This window comes from Falco punctatus (genome assembly GCF_963210335.1).
Source record: "Falco punctatus genome assembly, chromosome: 1".
NCBI lineage: Eukaryota > Metazoa > Chordata > Aves > Falconiformes > Falconidae > Falco > Falco punctatus.
The window spans coordinates 62,891,954-62,914,593 of NC_137580.1; the positions used below are offsets into that span (position 1 = coordinate 62,891,954).

Below are 22,640 nucleotides of genomic sequence, written 5' to 3' on the forward strand. Positions count from 1 at the left end.
ACCTGGAGGAATAAGCAATACCTCTTAAAGAAACGTGAAGCTTATGACATTGTAAATGCCAGTTTAACTAAAATCTCTTTGAGCCTTACAATACACTGAAGTCAATTGAGTTCTAGACTTATATGCTATGTATATTTTAGTGCTCTAGGTTTATAAGCTGTAAACCTGAACCTAGTCTTTATAAAAGGCTCAATGACCACAATAAAAAGGCCATAATGACTTAGTTCCAGTAGAAACCTACGCTTTTCCTTCTTTATGACCTGAAGAATTTTGAAGACATTCAGAGTATTAAATTCCGACATTAATCATCCTGGACTAAATTAAAACTGGACTACCAATCTATGAACATTATGCAAATCCATGGCTTATGCAGAGACCAACCTTGTTCCTGACATTTATGAGTGCCACAGTTGCTGGTGCTCTCTACTTTTTTCTACAGTTCTTCAAACCCTAATTACAGATTTAAGACTAGTTTTAGAACCAAAAGGACCAGTACCTTACTACAAAACAGAAGATCGTACTTTAACACCAGCCCTTTTTTTACCTCATTCAACCCTACATAATACTAATGTCACCTGAGCTCTTAAAACTTTGATTTTGTGAACTGTCATGGTTTAACCCCAGCCAGCAACTAAGCACCACGCAGTCACTCACTCACTCCCCCTCCTGCAGCAGAATGGGGGAAAGAATTGGAAATAAACAAAAGTAAAATTAATGGGTTGAGATAAAGACAGTTTATTAGGTGAAGCAAAAGCTGCGCACACAAGCAAAGCAAAACAAGGAATTAATTCACCACTTCCCATGGGCAGGCAGGTGTTCAGCCATCTCCAGGAAGGCAGGGCTCCATCACATGTAATGGTTACATGGGAAGAAAAATGCCATCATTCCAAACATCCCCCCCCCCCCCCCCTCCTTCTTTTCCTCTCAGCTTTATATGCTGAGCATGATGCCATATGGTATGGAATATCCCTCTGGTCAGCTGGGGTCAGCTGTCCTGGCTGTTCCCCCTCCCAACTCTTTGTATACCCCCAGCCTGCTCACTGGTGGGGTGGGATGAGGAGCAGAAGAGGCTTTGACCCTTTGTAAGCACCATTCAGCAACAAAAAAAACATCCCTGTATTATCAACACTGTTTCAAGCACAAATCCGAAACACAGTCCCATACTAGCTACTATGAAGAAAATGAACTCTATCCCAGCCAAAACCAGCACATGAACTCAGACCAGCTATGGGACTAATGGAAACTGGACAACTACTTCCAATCAAGGAGTTTTATGTCCCAATTTATCACTGTCTTTTAGCACTAAGATACATTAAGATCATCTAGACTTGAACTTCAAATTGCTAAATTTATAGCTGAAGAATCAGCTCAAGAAAACAGGAGGTTTAAGACCCAGTGGAGAGCAGATGTCTTTCACCTCTGCTTGCCCTACAAAGTGCCAAAGGCATGTTGGCTCTGGACTGGTGAGTCTGGAAATCCTGTTACTAACTCTGGTACTAAACCTGTGTTTCAGAAAACCAGAATACCAGCTTACACAGCTTAAGAAAAAAAAAAAAAAAAAAAAAAAAAGAAAAAGAAAAAAGGAAAAGAAGCGTAATCATCATTATAGCCTAGACCTTTTCTGATCTTTTCAAACACAGTAATTTTCCTTTAATTAGTTAAACTTAAATTCAGGTGTTCCTCATGTTATAGGCATGAGACTGTGAACTGATGCCTCTCTGCCTTGAGCAATGTGGATTTGAACTCCATAGTGCAGTACAAGGACCACTCAGTAGGAAGAAAACAACACCTACCAAAGGGGCAAACTTATCCTACCTTGCTGAGCCAGGCAAGACAAAAAAATCCCTGCATATCTCCATTCAATCATCATTCCAACCTAGGGAATATTGAAGATAAGTGGAATGCAACACTTTTGTTTGGGATGCATTAACACAAATCATTACCCTAATTTCATTGCAAACCTTTAATTAATATACCAGTACTGCCCATAACAGTGCAGATGGTTCTGTTCCAGTTTGGCAGTATGACATACAGTAGGATAAATGCCATATAAGCAAACTTATGTTACAAGATTTTTTTTTGTTATTATTTATGATGTGGACTTAAAGTAACCTATTTGACTAGCCCTCAGTCTGAAATAGATCAGTGACAAAAAGTGTGATGTGAAAATGTGTCTTGTTTCTGAAGTGAAGCTAAAATGCTTCTCAAAAGTTGGCATACACAAAGGTAATCTGTAAGATCAAAATGTTTCAAGTATGAGGCTACCTAGCTTACTCCTGTTTAGAGAATGTATTTCTCATTCCTGCTACTTGGGGGCAGGGGAATCACTTCTTTTCTAGATCAGCTGTTTCTGCCAGTTTAAAGGCTCAGAAGAGAACTATCCAAATATTTGGGTGTCCTCCTTCCCATTAGTACGTAAAGAACTATTTGTACCTAGAAACGTAAAATAATCTTTTAAGTATGTTTTCATTTTTTCCTCTGTAGAATTGCTCCAGGTTTTCTTCACTATTGCATATGTGTGTAGTTATCAAATATCCACAAATAGCTGTAGTTTATAGGTTTCATGATTGAGCTGCCTCAGTAAACTCTTCAGGTTCACAGGGCACACAATGGATTGCCAAATAGCAGAGATTGTTTAGCATTTCATTATACCAAAGCTGATATATGACTATTATTTTGACATTGCTGTCTTGAAATTCTTGAAAAGCACAGTGGCAGGGTACCTAATCAAATAGTCAGTGATATTTTACATAGTAAGAATTGTCGAGGGTAAAAGAAAGTCAATAAAAAAAACCTAAATTATGAAAAGGTAAATATTCTTGCTCAAATTCTGTCAGATAAAGAGATGCATGCAAAGGCAATCCTAAAGGTTTTTTGGGGTTTGGCAAAACTTTCGTTCAGGTAGAAAAATGCCAGCACTCTCTCAAATGCCCCCTTTTCCCCCCTAGGAAAGGCCCAAGGATGGTGGGGAGAGAGCGGGAAAAGGACAGCTGTACTTCCGTCCAAGTTTGCAGAGAGTAGGCAAGAACAGCCAAAAAGGCAGAATTGTTTTTTTATTCTGCAGATCTGCATTTACAAGAAAGAATCAAAATATAGTGGTAAAGGAGTATACATCCTTGACTACAGGCCAGGGAGAGGATGATTACCAAGTTTTTAGAAGTTGTGCTGTTTTGTTTTGCTTTGTTTTATTTTGTTTTCTGAAGGCTACAGCTAATTGAGATACTGGGGAGTTCTTTGTAAGACGTTGCAGCCACATGAGGAAAAGGAGAATGGCCAGGGCAGAACTTCTACTCATCAGCCTCCTTCTGTCTGTGTAAATGCAATTCAGATAGGGTACAGGTTTTGCGCTACCTTTTTGTACTGTAGAGAATTTTTTACTGTAAAACCAATGTCAGATTGGTTCATATTTAACTGGTAGAGAACTAGCTTGAAACTGTGCCTGACCCCATTACTGAGAAGATGCATTTGCCCTCTGCCACGGAGGCTCAATGTTTATGGGCCCTTGATTGCCCCTGACTCACAGGATGCTATTGTGTTCAGAAGTGCTTTTTTTGAAGCTGCACTTGGCGCAGCAATTGCAACTGTTTCACTCTCAGAGAGACCAAGCCATAATTATCCTTGCCTTTGCCATCTCTGAGCCCATGGGATTCAAAGTGCTGATCAATCTTTAAAGATTTATGCAGCTGAACTCCCTACAATTTGAAATTAATTTCTATTATTCAAAATGGGAGCTGAGACATAAGCCCAAAGTACTTGAGATATCATTCCCCATGTACATACCTGGGGCTGGTAGCAGGAAAATTTCTTTGGAGGACACTTGACTTCGGTATTTACTTCCGATCTATTGATTTACCCAGTTGATCCATCAGCTCCTGTTTGTTAAATATGTAAGAGTTGAGATCTGTGAGGTCAGGTTTTTAGGTAGATTAGTGAGAAGAATGTTAGTGCCATAAAACCTTAAAGGTAGATGATGATGATAGTGATGATTATGTAGGAACAGAATTTATGATTGTCTTATTATTTTATGACAAGAGTTTTTTAACATAATTGCTTTCTGGTAGTCTGATACCAGAATTTTCTTTCAGTTTTTTGGGAATAATTCCAAAGTTAAAGGATCCATGCCTCTTTTAAAATAAAACTGTCTAATCCAGAGAACTATTTTTTTTTTTTATTGACAGCTGAGCTAAAACTTGTTTGAACTTAGGCAGTTTCATAAAGACAAGAATATGTTAATAAATGACAGGGAGCACTGAACATATTTTGCTACAATGGTTATAAGACTAGAAGTTTTCCAGAGAAGTGCACAGTGCCCTAGGCACTGGAGTGTGATTTCAAGTATTCTCTTTTGTACCTTGCCTACAGGTTAGCAAAATGTAACAGAATATATTCATTTTTTTTAGGATAACATATGAAAAAGATACCCTGGGAAGATTAATCTTTAAATGTGACAGTCAATAATGATTATAATAGTTTTATTGACACTATTTTCAAGAAGAAAAATCAAAGGGCAGAGAAAACATGAAATGAAAATGGAATACTCAGTAACTATCAGAATGACTTTGTCAATATGATTCATGATGTTAGAAAACTATTTTAGAAGATAAAACTACATATACCAAGATGAATTATGAATACACTTGCCTGGACATCATGGCTCCTACACTTTATCTGAAGTGCTAAGCACCATTACCCACTGTTGGAGAGTGCCAACACATCCCTTTATTCTTCATGTAAAGGACTTACTGTCTGCATAGTATGTGTATAGCAGCAAATCCAAATCAGAAGCTCCTTTTTTTTGTTTTTTTTTGTTTGTTTGTTTGTTTGTTTGTTGCCTTTACCAGCTACATTTGAGAGATGCTCCTGTCCCACTTACAGGACATTATTGCAATCAACCACCACTGCACTTCTCAAGGCATTGAAAATCAAAGTTTAGACAAAGGTTTAAGCAATCTGCTGCTCTGGCCTTTCGTTACTTATACTCAGCAACCAACAAAATTATAGCCATGAATCTGAAAGGTAGCAAATTTTAAACTCCAAAATGATGAAATATTTGCAACTGTACTGAGTAGAAGTGTGGTTCACGTTAGTTTCTGGCCCTTAACGATAATGCCTTTAAAGTGTTCCCCTTTTAGCTCTTTTCTGGAATGCTGTTTTCAATGCATTTTACTTTATGAAGATCACTTTGAAGCAGTTTTCACAGAAGGAAAGATCATTTGGCCCAGTGGCACTTGGATAAGGACTTAGCATAATTCCATTTAGGGTCTTCAGAAAGTAACTTTGAGATGCTAAGTAAATCAGCCAGCTGTGTCTGTTGTGGAAACCTACAAGGGCAGAGAATTTTCACATTAAACTTTCCAGACAGGTTCATTCAAAGTGATCATTCCCAAGCTGAATTGGTTTGTATGCACTATTTGGAAATGTACTTAGTATTTATATACTGCAGTTTGTACCTGCTCTTCCTAAGGCAGAACACTGCACGTTCACTTGGCTGACAGATTTTAGTGGTATCGCTCAGGAAATAATGACCCAGGGTCTTCAGAAGTCAATTTGACTTTTGGAGGAAGGCTACAACTTCAAGGTCCTTAGGGATAACTGGTGTCATTAAAGAGTATTTTACCCTCTGAGAACCTCAGAGTGCTTTACAAATTTAGTGTTACACTATAGCTCACAGGCAAATAACTTTTAAAGCAGTTCTGTAGTTTCCCCAAAGTTTTATAAACCACACCATCCAGGACCTGCTCAGGCTCCTGCTTCCAGCTGATCCCTGCCACTTCGCAGTGCGACCTCTCCTGGACTTCCTCAAGGAGGAATAATTGGTCGGGGCTTACTTTGAATAAGGGAGAACCACAATATAAATATGTCTTGCTCCATTATGACTTATAAATTTTGAGAAGGAGCTTTTTTTTTTTTTTTTTTTTTTGGGGGGGGGGCGGGGCACCCTTTGCTACGCCTTGAAAAATACAGCTCCCCTGAAGAAAAGAAGAAAGGGAAGAAAGAAGAGGAAGAAGAAAAAAAAAGGGGGGGGGGGGGATGAGAAAAGGAAAAAAGATTTTAAGAAAAGAGAAAAAGAAAAAAGAGAGAAAGAAAGAGGAGAGGGAGAGGAGCAAACTAGTCTTAACGCGGCTGCAGGAGACCGGGAGATTCCCGTGCAGCCCGCTCGGAGATAGTCACGCCGTTATTGCAGCGGCTGTGCCCGCCGAGGAGGAGCCGTGCGGCGGCGGTAACGGCGCCCCGCCGAGCCGAGCCGAGCCGTGCTGCGGCGGCGGAGCCAGCGGGCTCCCCCAGCGCCGGCGGCCGCGGAAGGGGCCGGGGGCGGCGGGGCCGTGCAGGGCGCCTCGCCTCAGCCCCGGGCGGCCGCGGCCCAGGGGCCCCGCGGAGCCGTGGCGGCGCGGAGAGGTGCGCGTTGCTGCCGCCGCGCTCCGCTACAGCGGTGAGGGGAGGGAGGGAGTGGTGCTGCCGGGAGCAGGGTCCGAGGGGGGCGGACTGAGTGCGAAAGACGGGGGAGAGAGAGAGGGAGGGAAAGAGAGAGGGAGGGAAGGAGGGAGGGAGGGAAGGAGGGAGGGAGGGAGGCGGGGGAAGGAGGGAGGGAATCGGCGATCCGGCGCAGCTTTCCCACTCACTCTCTCCGCCGCTGCAACTCCTCAACTCTGCCCGCTCTTTGCCTGGACATGTCTTAAGAAAGTTGGATCTCTCCTTCCCTTTCGCCTTCTTTTTTTTTTTTTTTTTTTTTCTTACCCCCTTCTCTCCCTCCCCGTCTTTTTTCCTTCCCACCCTCGTTCAAGTTTGAAGCAGCTGATGGGTCCGAGCCGACATGCCGCGCTGTGGAGATGGGGACGAGCGCGGCGCCTGCTCCGCGCCGGGGCCGCGCTGAGCGCCGAGGCAGCGGCGGAGTCCACGCACTAGAGGTGTGCGGGCAGCGGGGCGCTGGTCGCTGCTTCTCAAAAGGACAGCAAAGAAAGGGGGGCAGGAGGCGTGCGGAGATGAACTGAGCTGGAGTGGACTTTGGGAGAAGAGCGCCGAGTCCAGCTGGTCTGGTGAGTTCTTTGTTTAATGAGTTTATGATGAGCGGGGTGCTCAGAGGGATGATTCCCGTCGGAGTTCGGGCCCTCTCGGTTGCTGCGTTGTTGAAAATACTCAGGTCTTCCCTTCAGCCCATAGTTCGTAACTGTGTAGTGCATGTATGTTTCTGCATCTATCTATCTATGCATATGTGCACACCGACGTTAGCCAAAGCCATGCGTACCTGGGGCTGAGGACACCCTCAGCCGTACGGCCACCTTCACGGAGAGAGCGGCACACACGTTTCCCGACCCAGCCCCCCCGCCGCCGGATCCGGGCTCGGCGCCGCGGGCTACCGGCTCTGCTCTGCCGGGCTCGGCCGAGCCCGGGCTGGCTGCCGGCACAGTGCCCGGCCGCCCGTGCGCTGTGGCGCGGCGCCCCCTGTCCGACCGCCGCGGAAATGCGCCGCCGCCGCCGCGGGGCAGTCGGTGCCCGGGCCGGGGGCTGCCGGCCGGGGCGGCACCGGGAGGGGGCGCGGGCCCTGCGGGGGCGCTGTGCGGCGGGGCCTGCCGGCTGCGGGCGGGTGGACCTGACAGCCGGCGCTTCTGAAGGGGCTGGCTGCTTCTTCTGATCTGCAGCCTCGGGCGCGCAAGGCTCTGGTTGCAGCCGGGCCCCCCGCGCAGCTGGCTGTATTTATTTATGTGGCTAATAAAAGACGTGGCGGGGCTAAGGCGCGGTACATGCGCCTCCATCGGCTTCTCCCGCTCGCAGCCCGGCTTCGCCGTGAGCCCGCTGGGTCGGGATTCCCCAGGCAAACGTTTGATCGTTATTAAGCGTGATCACTTATTAATGAGCGAGGAATCCTCCGAGAACTATTTCGGAGCATTAATCTTTAACGCAGGGCTGGCTGACGGACATCCCTCAGCGCGGCTCCTGCAGGGCGCTTCCCCCGCCCGAGGTAGCCCAGAGCCACACACACACACACCCCCCGGGCCGGGGGATCGCCGTCGCGCAGCCCCGGCTGCCCCCGGCCCCGCACACGCTAGCCGGCTCCTTAAAACAGCGGCGGGGAGCCGCGGTGGCCGTCAGTCGGTTTTGGTCTCCGCTGAGAGACCTCTCCCCGTGGGGCCGGTAAGCGGCGGCTCACCCAGCCGCGGGCCCCAGGCCGGGAGGCGTGAGGCCAGACCCGCCGGCGCGGCCCGGGGGCGGCAGCCCGCCCGCCCGCTCCCGCTCTCCGCCCGCGGGAAGGGGAGCGGCTGCCGAGCCGCTGTGGTCGCGCCAGGGCGGTCCCCGCTGCCACCGGCGCGACTGGGCACCGCGGGGCTTGTCCCGGGTACCCGCTACTCCTCGGACGGCACAGCCCCGCCATCGCGGACTGCCTGTTCCCGGGAGCGGTGGCGATTTCCCTCGCCATCCCCGTAAGATACGCCCTGGCAGCAGTTTCTGAAGTTTCTGAGTAGCTTCTCCGAAAGACGAGCTCGCCACACACAAACTGCCCGGGGCGAGCGTGGCGGAGGTGAGGTGTCCCCGCCACCGCCGGGCCACCGGGAGGAGCAGTTTATGCTGTGGTTCGCCCAGACACCGCCGCCCCTCTCCGCGCTTCGCCCTTCCCCGGCGGGGCAGGGTCCCGGGCGCGGAGGCCGGCCGGGGTGCGCGGGCTGCCGCTCCCGCGTAGCGCCGCAGAAACGAGTTCCGGAGTGGCGGCCGTCCAGCGCCGCGGAGGAATACGGCGGCGGGGGGCGGCGCGGTGCGGCTGGGCACCGGCGAGGCCCGGGAAGAAAGGGGGAGCGGCGCGGCAGCCACTATGTGGGGCCGGTCCCGGCCCGCGCCCCCGGCCCCGCCCCGCAGGCAGTGAGCCGCGTAGAGGTGAGGCGCGGAGCGGCGCGGGCGGGGCGCAGCGAGTTGGGAGAAGTTTTGGTGGCGGGGGAGGGCGGGCAGCGGCGCGGGGAAGGGGCGGCCGGGCCCCTCGGGAAGTCTTGGCGCTGAGGCGAGGCCGCCCGGTGGCGCTGGGCGAGCGGTCGGTTCGAGCTGCAGCGGCCCGCGGAGCGGCGCCGGCCCCCTCCTCGCTACCCCCGCCCGGCGCCGGGCCGGGGTGGCCGCCGGGCGTCGCGGGCCCTGGCGTCCCGCTGTCCCCCGTCCCCGGCGGCTGGAGCCGCGGCCGCGCTCCTCTGGGGACCGGCGGGAGTTCAGCCGGCAGGTTGTTGGCCAGCCGCGCCGAGGGAAGGGGGCGGCGGCGGTGTTTCCCCTGGGGACACGGTGTCTTCGGGCGCCTCTGATGGGCCGCTGCAAACTTCATTCCCGGGTAAGCCGGCAGGGGCGATTCGCGGCGAGCGAGTACCTTGGGGTGACTTTCTTCCTTTGTTTGCGCTTTAACTCCACGTCCCTCGCCGGATTCCTCCGTAACGCGAAGGGCAGCGCCCGCAAGGTCGCGGCGTTTGCTGGAGGACCCTGGCGGAACGCGTCTGCCGGCCCCGGCTGCTTTTTTTTCTTTACAGCAGTTGAAACAAAACAAAGCTTTGCTTGCAAGGTGCGCTTCTTAATCTCTGGGCATCAGTAAGTGACGGCGTGGTTTACCGCTGATAATATCCCCATGTTGTAAACTTTTTTTTTTTTTCTGGAAACGCATAAGTAAATTAAAAATACTGCCTTCTAACAGAAGTTTTCCCCTACGGTTTAAATTCTTGCTTTCAAGTTGTTCCTAGGCAATTGCATGTGAAATGTTACCTGTATGCTCTTACCACCTCTGCAGTCTTTCTGTAAAAGAAAAGAATGCTGTGTGATGGATGCGTATCTCCTATTTACTTATCTAACCATCTGGAAATATTAATCTGTTTAGTGAGTAAAATATCATACTTTAACGCTGAAAACTATTTAATTTTTAAGATTTTGTTTTGTTCTATGAGAAATCCTAAAACCGCACTTCTAGGCGACTGGAGGGGAGCTTTAGCAGTCGTCCCAGTAGTGAGATAGTCTCCTGGGTTTTATAAATTACCATGTGAAAGAACTTTATATGGATAAGTTATCAGTGCAAATAAGTAAGCATAAAATTTCTTAAAACCCTCGGAGATTTGCATCTTTTAATTTTTTTTTTAAGTTTAAAACTGAGTTCAAACTCAGTAGAACTATTTGTCATCACAAACTTTAAGGTGCCATGTTAAATTTTGATCAGACTCATTCATAGAGATTGGAGATCTGTTTTTCCTTGCACAACTGGTGAGCTCGGTATTGCATACAGTAGTAACTGCCCTACAGATAAATTGTCAGAATTCTCTGATGAAAGATTCAGAATCTTTGCTTGCTGTTTGAATGCAGTTGCGGTGTTTTCCTTTTAACAGCGAAGATCTCGAAAGCATAAACCAAAGTATCTCATGAGATTAACTCATAATGTGGAGAAAACAAGCATAAAAGTTACAGGACTTCAGTCACAAGTTGAAACTGTTTCATTAATCTGTGCGACAATGTACATTTTTTGAATAATTTACCAGCTTTACTGAAGTAATGTTACCCTACACTTTCATCATGTGTTAATTTCTGAATACTAAAAGAGGCAGCCACCCTCCCTCTCAGAAAAGCAAAAGACGCTCTTAAACAAAAATAATAATCCAGTTTAGCTGTTTCAACATGCTTAAGTTTCCAATCAAAAAGCTTATCAGTTTATATCAATAATTGCTGTTAAACAATTGAAAGAGTAGGTGTAACTATAGTTGGTACAGCCCACAAAGTCACATGATCTCTCATAGACTCCTACAATCAGAACCCTATCGTAACAGTTTAGTTACTGCAGTAATAACTTTTCACAGTGCATTTGTGTCAAATGACATCAGTTGCATATGCTGATCAAAACTGAGCTTAAAGTAAATAAGGGGATGTTTTGATTGGTGGAGACATTTTAGTGTTATTAATCAAAGAAGCTGGTGCATGTATCGGGGGGGGAAAACCCCACGACATTTGTTGAATGTTAGTGAAAGATTTTGGTAGACAAGCATTGTAGAAACAGCACTAAAGAACCTCTCTTAGCCCTCAGAATGCTCTCTGATGTGTCCCTAGAGTGATGTAACAGGCCATGCTCACAGAGTCTCCCTCTGCTAATGTAAATGATGTCGTTCAGTAGGTCCTCCTGGACTTGCAGATTTTGCGTGTACAAAAGGGATACCGATGGGACTAAGAGTTATTGTGACTTGGGCTGTGTGGCCTGATTTAGGGTTTTTTTCTACCTGTGACTTTTATTTGATTGCTGGGGGGGTAGATCTCTCAATGTACGCTCCCCATTGATACACTATGTAAAAGATACGCTTGTTTTCTGTTTGGGTTTTTTTTGCTGCTGTTGTTGTTGTTTGCTTGCTGTTGAGATTGCCATTTACTAAATTGTGTATTTTATGCTTAAAACTTTCAAATCTCAAACTATAAACTTTGAAGTCTACGTACTGTAAACATATTGCTAAGAGAAAGTCTTTTATATGACTGCTATCTTAGCCAGATCATATTCCTTTTTAAGTTATCAGTTTGAGGTCTGCTAGCCCCAGAGCTTTGCTTGTTGTTATGGCTTTAATGTAAAGTTAGTACATATTTCTAATTTGTGCTTAGTATTTTTTTTCCATATACAAATTGTCTTAATGGTGTTGATGTGTGAATAATTTTGTTAATGTTGTAATTAAGTAAAATTATCTTACATATCCTAGTGCTGAATACGCATATAAATAAAAATGACTTGTATATGCATATAATTAAAAATTATCTGAATAATAATTTCCAAATAAGAAACCAGAGTTAGCTTTTTGGAATAAATATGGTGTGCACTTATAAACCTAGGGCTATGATGTTTTGTTAAGCCAACGGTTGCCTTGGTGTGTTGAAAATGGATGCAGAAAATACTAAACTGGTTATATTCCAAAGATAATAAAAAATTTAGGAGTTCAGACTGTAGCCTTTGGCTAAAATGTTTCTGAAATTCAGTCATTTTCGCTCACTGTAATGACCCATCTGAGTTTATATCTAACACATTATCACTTTATCTTAACACTTTCATACTTTCCCTTAGTAGTTTTTACAATTGGCATTGTTTAATAGCTTAGACACTTAGCAAGATTATATTATGTTGATTTTTTAGATAATCCCAGATAAACATTTTTTAGTTTCTAGTAGCTCTGTGAATTATGACAAGATGGAAGGTTTCAATGTAACAGAAATGACTAACTTTTTTTTTTTTTTTATCTAACATGGTTAACTGTTCAGTAGAGAGATGCTCTTAACTCTAGAGCTCTCTATCATGACTCAGGAAACCTTAGAAGTTGCTGCTGAGAAGTGTGCCCTCTTACTGGTAGTTGTGTCATTGTGTGTAATAGGCTGCCTGTTCCCAGTTCTGAGCAGACTTCTCTTGCAGAAAAGCAGCAAGAAGTGCATTAAGGTATTATGGCACAGAAAAATACTTACAGTAATAGTAAAACCTACACATGTGTGCAACTTTGAATTTTAACAAGGAGTTTGGATATCTTAATGCAGTCTAATGTATCATACCATGGTGCATGTTGTGTCTAATGTGCCGGAGATGTGAGGAGCAAATAAGCAAAGATACAGATAGGTACAATGTTTTTCAAAATAAATGCACCACTTCAGACAACTTGTTGCCATACATAAATGTAGGCAGTGAGTTACTGGATACCATAGCATCAGAGGTGAGCCTGGACTTTGGACTTTAACATGAATTTAGATAAAAAAATAAGAAAATAAATTGAAAGAATCCTACTGTAGCTGAGAGACAAAAGAAGGAAAGATCACCATAGGTCTAATTGTTAAGTAGTTTTTGATAATCGCTTCCAAAATTCCAGCAAGAGAGAGTAAAAGAACCTGTTCCTATTGATTACTTAAAAATGATGTAGTTTCTTAACATGTCTTTTTAGGATGGTCTGAGGGCATCTTAAATTGCTTGGAGTTTTGGAAGTGTTGGTATCAGCTATGTATTGCAGAGTTTTGGTTGTTTTTTATTTGGATGTGTTTTTTTGATGAAAATGTTCGTTTACTTGGCAGTATGTAGGAGGATCAAGCCCTGGAGATCCAAGTGTCAGTTTCTTTCCAGGAAGAATCATAGCCTGGGAAGAAGCATAGATAGAGAAGGAATAATATTGTTAACCCATTGAAATGGTGGCTGTGCCAACCTCACACTCATTTGCCTTCCCAACCTTTCCTTCATCCAGCATTAAGACCTTGTAAGTAGTGGTTCTAGCTAGTGACAGACTTATAAAAGCTCATTCACTTTTTATTGTTTTCTAGGGTTATAGCTTTAATCATGTAAATTAACTGCTAGATTTGGAAGACAGATGCTTTTCTTTCTTTTTTTTTCCCTTCCAAAATGGTGCTAGCTATCTACAGTTATTTCCTATAGTTTGCATAAATCTTAGTCTTCACAAAATCATTGACTTACTAATGGTTGCAACTGAATTCCTTCCTCTGAGGTTTTGGAATGAACTGTTGGCACAAGTAGATCAGTTTGCTCTAATGCTTTGTAGTGGGCAGAGGCAGTCCATGGAATTTCAGCCAATGCAGTTGTTCATGTAACTACTTGAGCAGGTAGGAATTAGGAGAGAGAGAAATAACTGTAAGAGACAATGTAAGTGGAGGAAAGAGACAACATAATGTGATAGTTTTTGAGCTAAGACAAATGGAACTAGTGTGAGGATAGGCACTTGAGGAGAGGCTGACAGCCAAAGACAGAGTGAAGACAAACTAGGGCTAAAATGGAGGGGAAAAGGTCAGGAAGAATTAAAGAAGGGTACAGTTAGGAATTGGTATGAGTTGTAACAGACTGGATAGGGAAGAAGATGGTAAAGAAAAAATATTTAGGATAAATAGGGAAAAATGAAGGAGAAGAATTTGTACTGCTTAAAGTAATTAAGTCAAAGCTAGATTGCTTTCTACTTGCTGGAAAGAAAATTTTCCCCAAAGATTTGGTTAAAAGTTTGGACTTGTTGAGGAAGTATTCTGAAGCTTTGGTTTGTTATCCTGTGAGATTTTGAGGAGTAAAGACTTGCTGTAAACAGAGATGAAGAAGGTGGTCCCAAAGGTCTTTTTCTGGAGCTTTCTGCCTTTCTTCCTGCTGCAGTCTTGCCTGGATTTAGGCATTGGAAATGATACACTGACTTCTTCAAAAGGAAAAGCCAGGGAGGATGTTTCTCCATGTCTGTCCTGCTGCTCCACATTCTTCCCCTGTCATTTCAGAGTGTGTGAGAAACATGTCTTAATCGTTCCTCCAGTTATTTTGGTAGATTCCTGTTCTCATAGCTCTTGATACCAATTTTGGTTCTGTTCTGAGGGGGGAATAAAGGAATATGTCTCATCCTTCATTGGTTTTACAACTTTGATGCTTGATAAAAATGTGGGGTTTTTATTATATGTGCTACTCCTATAAGGGTACTTAGGTCTGGAGAGAATACAATACATACAGAATTACTCTGTTCAAAATTTTTCTAATTCTTGGAACAGGTACTTACCGGATACTCTGAAGAATTCATGGTAATTTCAAGCCAACCCTTGCAGTTATTTCCACATCATTGGACATCAGCTATTTTACAGTCTAAGTGAAATGAGGGAGAATTCTCAATCAGAAGACAATGTCACATACGAAGTAGAGGACTGGATGTGAATGTTCACAACTCCAGATTAGTTCAGATCTAGTTCACTTGCTTATAACATACAGCACTGACATATGTTGCTTCATGGAGTTGCTTATTTGAAGTTAACTTTGTGTGTTCCCCTTGTGTCATGGTAGTAATTCCTAGACTTTTGGTTGTGTGGATTCTTGACATTTTTTAGGAGTTTTACTTCATATGCTTTTCTGTTACTGTAAATCTTGTTGAAACTTTCTGTAAAAAAGGGTCTAATGTAAATGTGTAAGCTAGTTTTCTTTCAAGTGTGAATTCTAAACTAAACATAATATTTGAACAGTCGTAAGTCTTAACACATCTCTCTCGTTTCAGGGTTTCTTTGTAATTGCTGCCATGGGAAGATACTTGACTATGCTGTTGCTGCTGATGCTGCTGGTGCAGCATTTTGGAAACTGTGAAGGAAATCAAAGGCCACATCATGCTCCACCAATGCAATTTACACAAGTACAGTATAATGCCACTGTGTACGAGAATTCTGCAGCCAAGACTTATGTTGGGCATCCACTGAAAATGGGCATTTACATTACAAATCCGTTATGGGAGCTAAGATACAAAATTATTTCTGGTGACAATGAGAACTTGTTCAAAGCTGAAGAATATGTTCTTGGAAACTTTTGCTTTTTGAGAATACGGACCAAGGGAGGAAACACAGCTATCCTTAACAGAGAGGTGAAAGACCATTATATGCTGACTGTTAAAGCAGTTGAAAAAAACACAAATGCTGAAACGCGCACAAAAGTCAGGATACAGGTACTGGATACAAATGACTTGCGGCCTTTGTTTTCTCCGACATCTTACAGTGTTTCTTTGCCTGAAAACACAGCAATAAGGACCAGCATCGCAAGAGTCAGTGCAACAGATGCAGATATAGGAACAAATGGAGAGTTCTACTATAGCTTTAAAGAAAGAACGGATGTGTTTGCTATACATCCAACTAGTGGAGTGGTAGTTTTAACTGGTAGACTTGACTACTCGGACACTAAACATTATGAGATGGAAATTCTTGCAGTGGACCGTGGGCTGAAGCTGTATGGTAGCAGTGGCATAAGCAGTATGGCAAAACTAACTGTTCATGTAGAACAAGCAAACGAATATGCCCCTGTTATTACAGCTGTTACATTGACTCCATCAGAATCAGACAGGGATCCAACTTATGCAATTGTAACTGTAGAGGACAATGATCAGGGTGCAAATGGGGAAATAGCATCATTAAATATTGTTGCAGGTGATCCACTTCAGCAATTCAAAACAGTGAGGTCTGTTCCAGGAGGTAAAGAATACAGAATAAAAGCCACTGGTCACATTGATTGGGAGAGCCACTCTTTTGGATACAACCTTACACTTCAAGCTAAAGATAAAGGAAGTCCACCACAGTTTTCTTCTGTAAAAGTTGTTCATGTGACATCACCACAATTTAAGTCTGGTCCCGTCAGATTTGAAAAAGAGATATATAGAGCTGAAATAAGTGAATTTGCCCCTCCAAACACACCAGTGATAATGGTGAAAGCTCTGCCTAGTTACCCACATTTAAAATATGTATTTAAAAATACACCGGGCAAAGTGAAATTCAATTTAAACACTCACACTGGTCTTATTACTACTTTAGAACCCATAAAAGCACAATATGCATCCCATTTTGAACTTGAAGTTGTGACAAGTGACAGAAGAGCTTCTGCAAAGGTATTAATTAAGGTACTAGGCATGAACAGCAATCCTCCTGAATTTACTCAGACATCCTATAAAGCTTCCTTTGATGAGAATGTGCCAGTAGGTATGAGTGTCATGAGAGTAAGTGCAAAAGACCCTGATGAAGGGGAGAATGGTTATGTGACCTATAGCATTGCAAACCTAAATCCTTTACCATTTGTGATCAACCATTTCAGTGGTGTTATTAGTACTTCAGAAGAGTTGGATTATGAATTGATGCCAAGGGTTTACAATTTAAGGATTCGAGCTTCTGATTGGGGTGTACCATACCGTCGAGAAGTTGAAGTTCCTGTTACTATTGTTTTAAATAACCTGAATGACAATATACCTCTCTTTGAGAAAATAAATTGTGAGGGAACAATCCCCAGGGATCTTGGTGTTGGAGAACAAATAACAACTGTATCTGCTATTGATGCTGATGAGCTCCAGTTGGTGAGATACCAAATTGAATCTGGAAATGAACTGGATTTATTTAGTCTAAATCCAAATTCTGGAGTACTTTCACTCAAACAGTCACTAATAGATGGCCTAGGTGCTAAAATGTCTTTTCACAGTTTGAAAATTACAGCTACAGATGGAGAAAACTTTGCAAAACCATTGTATATCAACATAACTGTAGCTGCCAGTCGCAAACCTGTCAACTTGCAGTGTGAAGAAACTGGAGTTGCCAAAATGCTTGCAGAGAAACTCTTACAGGCAAATAAATTGCACAGTCGTGGAGAGGTTGAGGATGCTTTCTTTGACGTTCACTCTGTGAATCTGCATGCACCTCAGTTTAGAAGTACTCTTCCTAGTAGCATTGAGATAAGAGAAGACCAACCTGTGGGCTCCAGCATAATACTTCTGAATGCTACTGATCTTGATACTGGCTTCAATGGAAAGCTAGTGTATGCTATTTCTGGAGGTAATGAAGACAGTAGTTTCATTGTTGATATGGAAAGAGGAGTGCTGAAAATCTTATGTCCCCTTGACCGAGAAGTAAAAGATAAATATAGTCTGAATATTACTGTCTATGATCTTGGAATACCACAGAAGTCTGCCTGGCACGTTTTAGATATAAAAATCTTGGATGCGAATGATAACCCACCAGAGTTCCTGCAAGACAGCTATTTTGTTGAAGTGAGTGAAAACAAAGAGCCAAACAGTGAAATAATTCAAATTGAAGCTACTGATAAAGATTTGGGGGCTAATGGAGAAGTGAAATATTCTCTTCTTACAGATACAGACAAGTTTACTATTAATGCTGTGACAGGAGTTGTGCAGATTGTAGGTGTTCTGGATCGTGAAGAACAGCATGTCTATTTCTTGAAAGTAGAGGCTAGGGATCAACCTACTGAAGAACCTCAATTATTTTCAACAGTTATTTTGAAAGTGTCTGTAGAAGATGTAAATGATAATCCTCCTAAATTTATTCCTTCAAATTATCATGTGAAAATTCGAGAAGATCTTCCTGAGGGAACTATTATTACGTGGCTAGAAGCCTATGATCCTGATTTAGGCCAGTCAAGTCAAGTACGATACAGTCTTTTGGACAGTGGAGATGGCACCTTTGATGTTGACAAACTAAGTGGAGCAATACGTATTGTACAAAGACTGGATTATGAAAAGAAACAGTTTTATAACTTGACTGTGCGGGCCAAGGACAAAGGAAAACCCATTTCATTGTCCTCTACATGTTATGTTGAGGTTGAGATAGTTGATGTGAATGAAAACTTGCACCCTCCACGGTTCTCCATATTTGCAGATAAAGGCTTTGTAAAAGAAGATGCCCCTGTTGGCTCCTCAGTAATGACAGTATCTGCTTATGATGAAGACACAGGACGAGATGGGGAGATTAGATACTCCATCAGAGATGGATCTGGTCTAGGAGTTTTTCGAATAGATGAAGAAAAAGGTAAGGTTGCCTTCTGGGTTTTTTATGTTCTAAGTAAAATCATTTGCCAGCAAAGAGATAAGAGAAGCAGCACTGTCACAGTTCTCATAGATATTCTTGTTAGGATAAAAAGATGTCACCAATAACGTGTATACCACTTCAGTGAAATTATATGTATACATTTGATAAGTAACTTTTTTATGTTGTCCTTATTTCTGTCTAACCTACCTAAAGCCATTCTTAGAGTTTAAAATCTATGTGACCTGGCAAAAATAAGAATACTATTGATATAAAATGAAAGTCTGCCTCATGGGAACACTGTTGTCATGTAGACAGTGGGACTGTGAAGCTAAGGCAGAAAAATGCTTTCTGCATGGATTTTTGTGCTTTTTAATCTTAAGTGATATCTCTGTTGCTTCATTTACTGGAGGCGTGCATGGGTATGATACTGCAATACATGCTGGGTTTGATAGTTACCTTTTAGAGTTGTTAGAGGTGCCCATCTATAAGTTAATAAGTGGTGCCTTCTTCATGGAAAGACTTCTGTCAAAGAAAGTATAGATGCAGTCTTTTAAAAAGAACTTGTATAAATGAAGCAGCCTGAAGTGTTGATTTATTTCATTAATAGTGCCTGAATTGTCAAGCAACTCTGAGAATTATTCCAGTGTCATCTATTTGGAAGAAACATAATTATGGTTTCAATAAAATTCTAGTGCTGACTTCTAACATTTTGGTTGGGCACCTGTGTACCTACCCATTCATTTACATCTCTGATAAAGATAGACCATTGATACTGTGCTACTATCTAAGCACCTTAAAATAAATTGAGGAGGAAACTCGTGCAAAATTCAGCTGTGGGTTACATGTAGGTAAATTGTGACATATGTGATTGATGTCTTACAGAAAAAAACCCCTTGTAACTGTGAATAAAATACAGAAATCATATCTGATTCATCCCGTAACCATTCTGTGTGTTCTGTATGCTTCCCACAATTCCTGAATGTGGGTAATACAGACTCACAACCTCACTTTACTGTTCAAGGTTTAGGTGAACAAACTGTTACTGGCAGTATTTTTTCGTCTATAGAAACTGAGTTATTAAATTATGTATCTTGTGGCTAAAGAGCTAACTCTAGAGCTTGAAATATAGCATTGCTTCTCTTAGCTTTGCTTTTAACAGAGCACATAATTAAGATTATGGAACAGATTTTTGTTGTAGTTTAACCCCAGCCTGCAACTAAGTACCACGCAGCTGCCCACTTATTCCCCTCTCTGCTCCCAGTGGGATGGGGAGGAAAACCCACGGATAGCAATGATTGTAATGAAAAGGGGAGAGAGGAATAAAATCCAAAAGGAAAAAAACCCCAAAAAAAACAAGTGATGCACAATACAATTGCTTATCACCTCTTGACCAATACCCAACCCAGTCCCTGAACAGCAGTCGGCTGGCTCCAGCCAACTCCCCCCAGTTTATATATTTAGTATGACATTCTATGGTATGAAACATCCGTTTGGCTATGTACATTCCCAGCTTCTTGTGCCATTCCAGCCTTCTTGCTGTCAAGGCCTGAGAAACTGAAAAATCCTTGACTTGGTATAAACATTACTTAGCAGCAACTGAAAACATCAGTGTCTTATCAACATTATTCTCATACTAAATCCAAAACACAGCATTGTACCAGCTACTGAGAAGAAAATTAACTCTGTCTCATCCTAAACCAGGACAATTTTCTAAAAAAGGAGAGTTGAGTAGTTTCACTTTTGGGTTTTTGCTATGTGTGTAGACAATTCATTTATAAATCAGTATGCCTTTTTTTTGACAAATACATTCAAGTTTACTGTGCATTATAGTATCTTAGAAAAGAGTATAGTTGTCCTATAGAATGAACCTGAGTTTGCCCATTTATTGTCCAAATGATAGATAACAGGAATGAGAATGAGAACCACTATGTACCTGTGTACCTGTTCATGTGTATGTGCACTGGTATGTGTATTTTTGTGACACTACTACTGCGGCAGAATTAATTGTCTGAGTATGTTGCCTCTTTACTCTTTTGGTGCAAGCCTAGTTTGCTTTACTGAAGAGCTGGTGTGAGTCTAAGCGAGTTCCTTTTTATGTGCCAGGTTTACAAAGTTGGCAGAACTTGGGGCAAAACCAGCTTGTAGTTAATGTTATCTTGCCCAGGCCAGTGGCTCTATATTTTCAAGGCAGGGGAGAGGCATTGGCTGTATTCATATCTGGTATTTAGTGTTTGCAGTGCTTCAGGGATACTTGGTGGGGAGGGGAGGGTGGTGAAGAGGGCTTGCTAGTTTTTGATCTGAATGAACAACTTCCATTTAAGACAGTGGCATGGGGAAGAACGCATCCATTTGTGTTTGGTAGTTGTGGTTCTTTTCCTGTCAAATGTTGACACAGAGGAACCAAGAAAAGAACATGGTGTATCTACAAGGTTGATGATGTAGCTTAAATTTAGTCTTGACACTTTCTGATTGTTGTTGTTACTAAAAAGCCGTGCAAATTGTTGCAGAAGGCACTGTTACACTGCAGTGTCTGAATATTTGTCATGTTTTCCAAAATGGACTGGCCTTGATACAGGAAGCAGACTGATAATTAGCCAAGAAAGAACATTAAAAGAAGATGTGAAAGGAGACCTGCCAAGCAACTTCGTAACTTTTTCAGCTTGCTAAAGGGCTTTTCTGACATTTCCCTTGAGCTACATGTCTCTTCCAGCTGTCTTTGAAAGCATCATACTAGCTTTCAGCACAAAGATAGATAAACTGGATTTAGGAAGTCATCTGGTCAACACTTAACTAGTCAGTGGCTAAAAGGAGTCTTTTTGTGCCTTGCTTACAAGCAGTCAAAGGACAACAATCACATTTGCAGGAAGACCAGGTGACTGATGATGCTATATAGAAGCATCAAATAGCTAGTTCCGTGTGTGGAATTTTTGCTGGCTTTCAGGATATCTTTTCCATGTTAATGAGGTTTTCAATTTTACATTTCAAAAGGTAGGAAATTGTATTAATGTTTCGTATTTGTACCTGTAATTCTGGAATTTTCACAAGAAAATTTAATATTTTATAACTTTATAATGATATAATATATATAACTTTGCCACTAACTCCTGAGGCCTTTTTTCTAAGACTTACCTTTGCTTTAGGTCCTCTGGTTTTCATAGGTTCTGTTTTCTGCAGTCCTGTCCAAACTGTTAGAAGTAAACGTTTTAACAGGGAGCCCTAATGCGCCCATACTGCCAAATTCAGAAGCTGCTTTTATTTTACTTTGTTGCATAATTGCTCTGATGCTTTTCAAGAAGACACAGAAAAAAGTATATCAGGGGTGAATTTGGTAGTCAGTCATATTTTAGCTTTCATGTAAACATTCTTTAGCCTAAAAAGACAATAATCGTTGGGAAAGGAGGAGAGCAAGATGATGGAAGTCTGTAAAATTGCAGTAGTTTCTGTACCACCTTCCTCATATCACTGACTTTTTTTGGCAATGCAAGAAATAGGGCACACACAGTTAACAAACAGGTAACCGACCTAAAAGAAATTTTTTTCACATGAAGTGTAATAAAGTAATGAAACTAATTTCCCCAGGAAGTTACAGAGATCGAAAGTATGACTAAAGAAAATAAATGGTACTAATGAGATTGTTTGAGGTTTGGCTTCGTGCTATCTTCAGCTCATAAATTGTTAACTGGAAGTCGATTGGGTAAGGGAAGGAGATCAGAGATCATTGCTCAATATATAATGATTCAGAAGTATAACAGTGCATTGTGACTTACTGTACAGAGATAACATTAAAATTACATAATAAATGGAGACTAGGTGTCTTATAACAGGGTGAGGGCAAAAATGTTGAAACAAGATTTTTGTGCAGTGAATTTATACACCAAAGCAATTTGTTTGTCCTTCAGGTATGTGTGCTCAGGAGAACTTGGAATTTAAGATAGCTTTGTATGTGTGAGGTAGACTGAAGTCTGCAAATTGAGATGAACAGCTGGCTATATAAATTGTGTACTAAAGCAGCTGTAAAATATTTTCCCAAAGAATTTGATAAGGAGTTGAGCAGATTGGGATGTATTAATAATAGAATGCATTGTGTTGATACACATCCCAGTGTGCCACAAGAAACCCACATGCACCATCTAAATCACATTAGCACTGAGCAGTGAAAGTGAGATAAATCATGTCTATATTGTGCTGCTACTGCCATTTAGAAAAGATTTAAGGAATGATAGAATCAATTGCTGGAGGAGAACCTAAAGCAGAAGCTATGTGGGACCAAGACAGTACTGAAAACTCTTCTTTGTCCCAGTTCTTATCCCAGTGTGCAAGCAGGGAAAAGGAGAATGTCTCCCTGTTTACTTTTTGGTTGTCAAATATAAGGATAGAGAATT

The 22,640-nt window shown here is 42.5% G+C and overlaps 1 protein-coding gene across 5 annotated transcripts in view; it reads left to right on the forward strand.

Moving 5' to 3' along the window:
- The first annotated feature begins 6,538 nt into the window (after positions 1-6,538).
- Positions 6,539-22,640, forward strand: part of FAT1 (FAT atypical cadherin 1) — a 112,235-nt gene continuing 96,133 nt past the window's right edge. For 2 of the 5 annotated variants that reach the window (XM_080378602.1, XM_080378603.1), the window contains exons 1-2: positions 8,629-8,865; positions 14,970-18,258. In XM_080378602.1, coding sequence (XP_080234728.1) covers positions 14,991-18,258 — 3,268 coding nt within the window. In that variant the 5' untranslated portion in view covers positions 8,629-8,865; positions 14,970-14,990. Of the gene's footprint in view, positions 7,035-7,990; positions 8,866-14,969; positions 18,259-22,640 lie in introns of those variants that run through there. The other 3 variants (XM_080378605.1, XM_080378606.1, XM_080378604.1) reach the window with 3 other exon arrangements.